The sequence below is a fragment of the Cynoglossus semilaevis genome, chromosome 14 (assembly GCF_000523025.1).
Source record: "Cynoglossus semilaevis isolate Cse_v1.0 chromosome 14, Cse_v1.0, whole genome shotgun sequence".
Classification (NCBI taxonomy): domain Eukaryota; kingdom Metazoa; phylum Chordata; class Actinopteri; order Pleuronectiformes; family Cynoglossidae; genus Cynoglossus; species Cynoglossus semilaevis.
In genome coordinates, this window is record NC_024320.1 from 24,590,807 (window position 1) to 24,600,970 (window position 10,164).

The following is a 10,164-nucleotide window of genomic DNA, read 5'->3' on the forward strand; positions in this document are numbered from 1 at the left end:
AGCTCGACCGGGAATCGAACCAGTGACCTACTATAGTGATCTTGCTGTAAGGACAGGTCCCTTATTATGAAATGGTCTTTTTCCAGTTTATGGTTGGGATTTGTTCAACATTTACTGCTATAGTCTTCAACAGGACCCACAAACCCTTGAGAAATAGACCAGGGACCCCCCCCCCATATACTGTATATAATATATTTATATATATATATTGTAAGGACTTGCGTTTTATAATGAACTGGGCCTGGCACCATGTACAAATGTATGTTCAACATTTCTCAAGAAAGCCACACTTTTTTCTTTTTTGTCACATTTTACCCACAATTCCCAGCTGGTCAGCACTACTGTAGTTTGTGGTGGTCAGTGTTACTGTTGGGCACAAAAGTCTGTTCTTCTGTGAAGGGAGCAGACCTGACCAAACTGGAGGTTGTGGGTCACGAAAATGATGCGAATCAATTGTTTTCAGTTTGACGGACTAAACACGTGGTCTGTGGTCCTTCATCGGACACAGTTGACCAGTGTCCGACCTCTGGACTCTCACATGTCATATATACAAATGTCTACTAAAATCAGTCTGGTAGCGTGTCTTGTAAAAAAAATAAATGTTTTAGCGTCTCTCTAGGATTAGACTTATTTTTTGCTAATTGTACTTAGCAACAAAATGTAGGTCAAACCGACTGGAGGTCAAACCCTGATATTTTACCGGAAAATACAGTATTTATACAATTAGCTAACCCGGTGAATTCTGCTGCCAACGTGTGACCAATTTGACAAATATTCTCTATATTATGTATCCACGTATATAGTGCAAAATGGAAAAAACAATATGACGACTCTTGACTGTAGCATAAAACAAGTTAAAAAGAATCCAGATCTTAATAAAGGAGTAAATCATCTTCAAAGTTTTGTTTAGAAATAATACAGTTTTCCTTCATTTCTGACGTTGAATCAGAGACGAGCTGATGGTGTTTCTCGTGCGTCTGATGAAGTCCAGCCTTATCTCAGGTCTTACAGCCATCACAGCCCAAATATTGGCAGCTTGTCAGCAGATTTGACGTTGATGAGAAACCTATGCCTCTGTGATAGGGTAAGTGTTTTGCCCGTGCCAGAGTAAAGGAGGTAAAACTGCTGATACAAGCCGTCTCTCAATTGTCTAAAGTGCCCTCCTTTGTCAGACTATCAGACTGCGAGCCTCTTATGCTGCTGTGAGATTCCTAAAGAAGTAACGTTCGCTCTCATGTGGTGCTTCACAGACTCTCTTTGTCAGCTGTGATACAGCGGCCCTACAGCCACTGAGACGCTGGATCAAAGCCGCCGTCAACTGCCTTTCTAATGGAAACGAGACTTTATCACCGTTATTACGGAGTCTTTTCAAAATGGTTTGGGGTTCGATTCCACCTGCTCCCAAATCTCAAAAGAGAAGCCAATTACTATGACGATTTCACTTTGTTTTTAAAGTTATTATCCTTTTTTTTCTTTTAGTTTTTTTTTCAACTTTTAGCAACTATTCAGCTAACCTTTAGCAATCTTTTAAGCAAATTTGACTTTTTAGACTTTGACTTTGATAGCCTTCTCCAACAGTAGCCAATTCTGGATAATCTGCCAACAAACTTCAAGCCATGTTTTTCCTTTTTTTCTTTTGGTCAAATGTCACCATTATGTTGAATTTTAGGCCAAATTTGACTTTTTTTTTAAACTGACTTTTAAGCGGGTTTTTTACGCTGCCTTTGACCTAAAACACAACATGTTGGTTTCCAATGTTCACACATCCACAGATATTAAAACCATTGTTATTTAATCTGGATTTAAAACTGAAGTTTTAAATGAAAACCCAGAATATGGTTTCATCAACATGGCCTTAGAAAAAAATGAGAGATCCATGTCCATCGTTTGGATTTTTCATTTTTCTTTGACTTGTTTCGATACCTACTGGTAGAACTGTGTCATTACACCGGTTGTTATTATTGGCCAGGCCGATCGCCACACTGTCATCTGTCGAACACGTCTGTCAAACTACAGATTTATGGCTGCGTGACCATCAATCTGACACCGTGACCATCATCACGGATAAAATACTGCGTTGTCTGACCTTAGCAGCGAGAAAATCCCGATATGATCTTCTGTGAAGCTCTCAGGGATCGGACCTTATAAACTGATGTTTGTGTTGATCAGTATGTGCGCTGCCGATTGATGTCCTGTCTGTCACATTTTCCGTTTGATTGTTAACGCGTGTCTGGTGTCCCGGGGTTGACCTCTGGTCAGGGTGCTGGGGCCCTCTGAGCAGGAGATTTATGGAATAGGCTCCAACTTGTCATTTTTTTTACAGTAATGTTGCTTTTTACACAGACATTTTTAGTAACGGGGAACAAATCAATCCCAGAGGCAGAAGAACAGATTTCCATTCTGCCTGAAAAAACAGATTTAAATGAGATAAAAGAAAAAGAGCGCAATTTTCCGCATCCGCTGACTTGGCAGCAAACAATTCTGGAAACATATGGTTAGCCGTTATCTTTTCTCTGTTTATTAGACGAGGAGACACAAAGAGGGGAGTGAAAAAATGACTGAGGAGCGGCGAAAAAAAAAGCATGCGTGTGTGCCGGAGCTGGAGAGATAGTCCTGGTGTATTCAATAGGCCTGTGTGACAGTGAGAGAGCTGAGAGATGAGAGCGCGAGTGGAGACGAGGAAGATAATAGAGGTGAGGGTAAGGTCACAGCTTTGGTGGGTCTTAGCGGTGGAAGGAAAAACTTTTGTTTCTGCTCCTGCACTCAATCAGAAATTGAACCAGCCAACCTGCAGAACACGAGGCTTGGAAGGGAGTGGGCTTTATCGACAGCGAAACAAAATCTGCCTTCTCTTCCTTGACCTGTTAGCCTTTTTACCATGTGGTGATTTATAAAAGAGACAGAAGCTGCTGCCGGGGACAACGCTTGATTTGGTCTTTGGTTCTCGGCAGGAACCTGTGGATATACTGTATATTTGATCCAGTATTGTTCAAGTACCTGTGGATATTCTTCATACATACATATATATATATATATATATATTACATATATGTATATATTTATGAATACAGTGATCCCTTGCTATAACGCGGTTTACTTTTCACGGTTTCGCTACTTCACGGATTTGCATCGTGCATTGTGTTCTGCATTCTGATTGGCTAAAAAGTCACTCCGCTTCTTCTCTACCTGTGCGCCAATAACGTTGCGGTTTAATATGTACACGTACGTAAAACAGCTTGCCAAATTGACATTACGTACGTGCAAATTCTCTTGCAATTTCGAGTTTATCAAACCCCATAATGTCGACAAAACGCTCTGGACCGGCAAAAGTACCTGCGGTAGGGACCAAAAGGCAGCGGAAGATGCTGTCTATCGGTGATAAAGTAAAACTATTGGACATGCTAAATGAAGGTAAAAGCTATGCGGCTGTAGGTCGGCATTATGGAATTAATGAATCTTCCGTTCGTTCCATAAAGAAGGAAGAAAAAAACATAAGGAAGACAGCAGCAATAAGTTTTAATAAGGATTCAAAAAGGGTTGCAACTGCCCGCAACAAGACCAGGTAATTTGTATTTTTTTCATAATCATTTTTAATTTTCTCCCGTTCACGGTGGGCGGTGCTAATCTCCGCAATTTGAAGCCTTCTGTTCACGTTGATGATTAAAATTATTATTTGACAGTACATTACAGAAGTTATTTGTTGAAACGTTTCTAAAGTACTTTTATTTTACTTTATTTGTGAAATAAAGATTTCACAAATGAAGTAGAAATAAAGATTTCTACTTCACGGATTTTGCCTATCACGGGTTCTTTTTGGAACGTAACCCCCGCGAAAAACAAGGGTTTACTGTACAGTACATAAGTACATACACCAAAAATAAACACGCTAATTCGTAATCTTCGTATTTGATGAAATATAATTTTACTAAACATCGTGAAGATTAAGTGTTTTTTTTTTACTTTCAAATTTCATCAAGAGGGCCAAATTGAACCTCCTAGCGGTCCATATTTGGCCCGCAGGTCATATATTTGATATTATATATTTTCTGCACGACGATTCATCAGATTTCAAGTGAAAGCCGTATAATATATTAAATACTTATATATATTTAAACATTTGTTTTGATGCTGTAATTGATAAGTTTGCTGTAAACTTTGCTTACTGTGATCGATTTTTAGCTCATTTATCATAACTGTATAACCTTGGTTAAACTAACGTTTTTTGAGCTGTATTATTATTAGCGCTACTTTTTGTTGTCAGCGTGTTGTTGTAGCAGGTTTTTGTTCTGTGTAAATCAGACAAATTTGCTCTCATTTCTGAGGCTTTGTTCCTATTTATTCTGTTAATGCGAACATGTTATTCGCTTTGATTGGAGTTTAATTTTTCTTTTTGCTCAGATCGGCTTTGTTCTCGCTGTGATCGAACTAGAATTGAGTTATTTTTGAGGAAAATCTTTTTGGCTCATATTAACTCCTCCTTTGTCCTAATTAGGCTAAAACATTTAAGGATCCCGACCAACTGACCTCTTCTTGCCCCCAAATCTGGACCCTGGGAATGTTATTAATGAAAAATTTAAAATGAGCCATTAATTACAAAAAAAAAAAAAAAAAACATTTAAAATGATCCATTAATTACAAAAAAAAAAGGCTGAGGATGATGGAGTTATAGCTGAAGAAATGCACGGTTGTTTTCTCTGACGGGACAGGGTTTACTTCACTCCAGTGATTTGTTGTTCACATATTTGGCAGTTTTCACTCTCATTTCTCTTCCCCCTCTTACAAAGAGTGTAGCCCTGAAACTCACACGGTAAAACGCAGCTATAAATATGGATGATGTGTGTGTGTGTGTGTGTGTGCAGACAGAGGACAGAAACAACTGCTTAGCTGTCATCAGTGAAAAATTACTGGACATAAGCTCCAAAATATACCCGTGTCCTGATGTACCTCCGAGTTTTTAGAGCAAGTCTGATGTGCATGTTGATTTTTCTACTGCAGTACCGTGTGTACTGCACACATGCTCCTGCAGTATTTTGTGTGTGAATTCCTCTTCCTGTTGCAGCTCTGCACCACGGGAGTCCAGCAGGGTATTGTGTTAGTGCTGTTCTCACCGCACCTGTGTTTGTGCCCAGAGACGACACAGATATTTAGTCACCAGGAAATGCAGGTGGTTGTTGAAGACGTGTCTCATCAAGTATGGTCGTCAAGTATCTATCTATCCATCCATCCATCTATCATCCATCCAACCATCCATCCATCCCCATTGAATAACCAAGAGTATTTGTCAGTGTTTGTCATTTGACATTATACATTATATATAGCCTATAGAGGGAGTTGATGATATATTACTCTCAAAAATGCTCAAAATATCATACCAAGTGCTCTGGAACATTTATCTATAGAATACGTTTCCACGCAGCATATGAAAGGCTCATTTCAACTCGTACTGCACAGCTCTCTGTGTTGATGGTTGTTTGCTATTTTTTTGTGATCAGAAAAAAGTAAATATTAGAGAAAAAAAAGTTGGAGTTTTCTTTATACACTAAAAAGTAAATATTAGAAAAAAAAAAGTTGGAGTTTTCTTTATACAGTATCTGTTGGTCTTTCATGAAACCAGAATGAATGAATTATAAATAAAAAAAGACACTTGGTCCCTCCACCTCTTGGCTCCTGCTTCAGTAGCAGCAGCAGCAGCAGCAGCAGACAGCTGTGTCAAACACTGCAGGAACTCTTGACATTGACGGGGAGTGATGAGGCAGTGAGAGCAGATGTCTTCCTCTTTGCTTTAGGAGAAACTGCATCCTTGACCTTGTCATGGCTAATTTTAGGGCTGGGCTTTATCACAGCACTGATGTTTATATCTCTCATGACACGCCGTCTTTGTCTTTGCTTTTGATTTCCACTGTATCTTGCAGCAAGTGTGTTCCAGGAAATGTTTAATTCAAAGAGTCAGATTCATATTTTAGCGCACAAACCTGTTTCTGTTGAGGTCACATGTCCATGCACACGTAAAAGTACCTTTCTTCATCATCATCTGAGCTGCAGAGATTTTGTTTTTCCTTTTGTAAACTGATCTGTTTTTAGACGTAGGTCACCAATTAGATGAGGTTCAGGAATAAAATTGAAAAAATATATAAAATTCACATGGATTTGAATCTTTTTCAGTCTTCTGAAATAATTCTCTCCATGCTGTGCTCTAGTGCCTGCAGTACCTAAATATTTTGTCATGTCGATGATGTTACCTCAAATGTAATTGCCTTTCATACACAGGAGAAAAACACACTGGACTGGTGTTAATTAAAGAAGAAAACTATTAAAATATGTATTTAAACTAAAATCAAAGCTCTTCGAATAATAGCTTAGACAACCAAAATAAATAATAAAAATAAATTTACTGTAACAAGGCTAACAAAGTTAGCTCATAGCTAACACTGTAAGATACTTAGCCCACATAAGCGATGATAGCTAAAAGGATTCAAGTTGGATAAAAGTAAGACACTGCCATATAGTATTTTAAATTTCTTAAAATTTAGCCTTCATTGAAAGAAAACAGTCAGCAACTTATTGAAAAGAAACAAGACAAATGCTAAAATAAAAGCGAAGGCTAGGGTTAGCCAAATTATAGCGAAAAGAAACCAAACAAAAATCTAAATACGATGACTGAAAGTTAGTCCCTGAACACATGGACTAACAGAGTGAACTAAAAGTGAATGCTATTTTATTGAAAACGTAGCCACAACAACATAGCCAAATTGTTAAACAGCTCAAAATTTGGAAATCAAAGTAATATAAAATCATCCTGCTAAGCTAATTAGCATCTTAGCAGTTAATAAGCTAGAAATGAGCTCATATATATATCTAGTGTAAACCAACAATCAGCTTGAATTCAGAAGTATGAGCAGCGCAACATACTGGAAGGTGTTAGCTAACATCTAGCTAACTAGAATTGACTTTACCTGACTGTTTTGCATACAGCTACTTTCTAGTTGTTGTGGTGGTAAACTCGCTCTATTAATTTAACATCTCACCAGTTCGTCTCCTCTCTGGTAGCTTATTGTCTGGGTCAGTGTCCCACAAGTGTTCCTCACAGCTGGAAACACACACACTCACACACACACACCCTATTTTCAAAAAAAAGTTTTTCAAGCACACAGTTGTCATCAAATGTTTGACTGGTGGGAAAACATGATTAAAAATGTATCCAATTAATTAAAAAGGTTTGGTAGTTAATTCGTCTAAATTAATGACATTTTAAGCGAAGAGTAATATTTGTCGCAGCAAACACATTTTTCTTCCGAAATTAATTTTGTTTGACGACTGAAGGAATGAATAGACAAACAAATTAACTGAAACCAAACAAATTGATTTTCACATTTCTCTGTACGTTTTTCCATCACTTTACTACAGTCACAGAATAGTGAATACTCTGTGTATATTTATGTATATTATGTTAGCTCTGGTGTTTGAGCCTGTGGCGACAACGCAAGATGTTGTCTTCCCTCACTGTTCACCAAAGCTTTTTGCGAGCTAACGTCACTACTTACCTCATTTGCACCCTCTGTGCAACTAGCAAACAACTTTTAGGTATAATATTGCCACCTACAGGGTTGGAGGAGTGGGTTCCTTAGTGTTGCAGGTGTTTAACAGAAAGCAGAAACATAGAAAGAATAATTAAGATTCATTAGAAAAAGATGACTAATGATGAACGAATTCCTGAGCAAAAAGATTAGGGAACATAGAAAGAATAATTACGAGAAGAACGAATTCCTGAGCAAAAAGATTAGGAAAATTTGTTAGCATCAACTCTGTTTCATGTTTCATAGAAGTATTAATTCAGACTGTAACAAATTAGAACTCGGCCCCCTTGGAGGAGACGATGTTCGTGTAAGAACCTGGTGCCTTATGTTGTTTTCACTACATCAGTTCCAAATGCTCTTATTGGTGGATCAGTATCTCAGCCTTCTGTGAACCAGGATTTAACTGTATGTGTAACCTGTTGTGTTTAATCAATGTCTTAATACATTATTCAGTTCATTTCAATTCAAATTCAATTCAATTCCCTAGAACACGTGTCAAACTCAAGGCCCGGGGGCCAAACGTGGCCTGCCAAGTCGTTTTGTGTGGCCCGTGAGAGCTTAAAAAACTGCATGCAGCAGAGTTTCTCAACCTGATAGATTAAAAGTTGTTTTTATTTCACAGCAATGAGCAATATTTGTAACTTGAAAAAATAATTATCATTTGCAGAAACATTTATTAATACGTTATTGTTACAGCTATACAGTCTACCATTTACAACATGCCCTGCAAGGGGAACTGTATGGCTGATTTCTCCCCCCAGTGGCAATGAGTTTGACACCCCTGCCTTAGACGATGTTGGAAAGAGAACTGTTTCACATCAAAGAGCTTGGATCTTAACAGGAACCCTCCCAAATCTACGTTCTCTACTCTGAACTCTAGAACCGGGACCAGGTCACTGATGTTTTCATTTCATGTTTTCGTCTGACTGTGTGGTCGCCTTTCTTCACTGTGGTCGTTTACCTTCTGTGGCTCCTTCGCTCCCGTAAACAGACTCCACGCCCATACGTGCCACAGGCAGCACCCACCCCACACCTTTCATCTCATCAGATTAAATGGAGAAGTCAGTTGTTGGGCTGGAATCCAGCCGACACCGTTTCCTCCTCCGGTGTCTCTCCGGCTCTTTGTAGCCACCTGTATTTCAATGCCGTCTCTGCCGTAGTCATTCATTCTGCTGTATTTCACTCAAGGCCATCCTTAATGCCTCCGCCTGTGACTCTCGAACCTCCTCTCCGCTCCACACTTACACACATTTTATTGTGTCTTTACAGCGGCTCTGACCGACGCTATCAGTTAAATAAGGTTGTAACGGCACAACTCACAGAGAGACGTCTAATGTAGTTAAACATTTACACAAGGATTCAGTCGGTGTAAACAAGCCGGAGATAAAAATATGAATTAAACTGACGGCTAATCATCAAATCACTGTCTTTCTGCCTGAGGAGAGTTTCACCAAAGACTCTAAATGAGTCCAGTGTATCTGGATACTAGCTTTTACATGATTTTGTCAGTGTATTTGCAAAAGTTAGCAAATATATGCTGCTATTACTTAGATTCAGGAAGAGTTGTTGTTGCTATCGCTAAGTTTTAGTCATCATCCAGCTTGCTTTTTGTACTTTTTTTTTTTTTCTTTTGCTGTGTTTCTTTCAGTTTTCTTTTCAGTTAACTGAAAGATAACTAAAAGTCATTTTGGGATATATTTTTAGCTATTTTTTAAACAGTCTTATAGTGGCTAGCCAGAAAACTTTTTATTTGCTTTTCAGTTTTCTTGAGATTTTTCTACAAGCAATTTACCTGAAGATATTTGGCCATACTCATACAGATAATTGAAGAAATATTACCAGGCCTATATCGGTATTGGTTGATATCGGAATCGTAAATTAAGCGTTTGGACAATATTTGCATATCGGATATCTGCAAAAAGTTAATATCGGACGTCCCTCAGATATTCAGCTTAATTGCCATAGCAGCAGAGTGTGGCGAGGGTGCCATGCTCAGAGCACCTTGGCAGCTGGTGGACTCGAACCTTAAACCCTCCAGACCCAAGTTTGGTTCCTCAACCACAAAGCCACCACTGCCAAACTTAAAAACTTTTAACGTTTTTAAATGAAATATTTTCTGATGCGCTCTTCATGTTTAATGAACATATCATAAACACCAATGTTTGAATCACAGCGTGATGATGATGATGATGATGACTTTTCTCTTTTCTTCCAGGCGGACTTGACGGGCATTAAATGGCGCTGCTACAGCTTTCGCAGCAGCGGCGAATACGGGCCGGTGATCTCGGCGCCGGCCCAGGACGACCCGGTCCTGCGCAGCTTCATGCGCTGCGTGCAGGCAAACCTGCTGTGTGTGTGGAGACGCAAAATCAAGCCTGATGCCAAAGAGCTGTGGATCTTCTGGTGGGGGGAGGAGCCTAACCTCGCTGATGTCATTCATCAGGAGCTGGAAGGTAAGAAACACAGAGGGGGGGGGGGGGGGGGGGGAGACCTCTGACTCTCAATCACAGCCTCGCTCTGCCACACGTGCCACCATTCCCTGGAATTCCATACGGCTCTGTCACGGACTGGAGCCAGCCGGCTGGAACAC

General features: G+C 39.3%; 1 protein-coding gene across 1 annotated transcript in view; it reads left to right on the forward strand.

The window, feature by feature from the left end:
- The window catches only part of LOC103390248 (mediator of RNA polymerase II transcription subunit 13-like), a 90,024-nt gene that overhangs the window by 17,419 nt on the left and 62,441 nt on the right, over positions 1-10,164 (forward strand). The window contains exon 2 of the mRNA XM_008326032.3: positions 9,790-10,027. Coding sequence (XP_008324254.1) covers positions 9,790-10,027 — 238 coding nt within the window. The remainder of the gene's footprint in view (positions 1-9,789; positions 10,028-10,164) is intronic.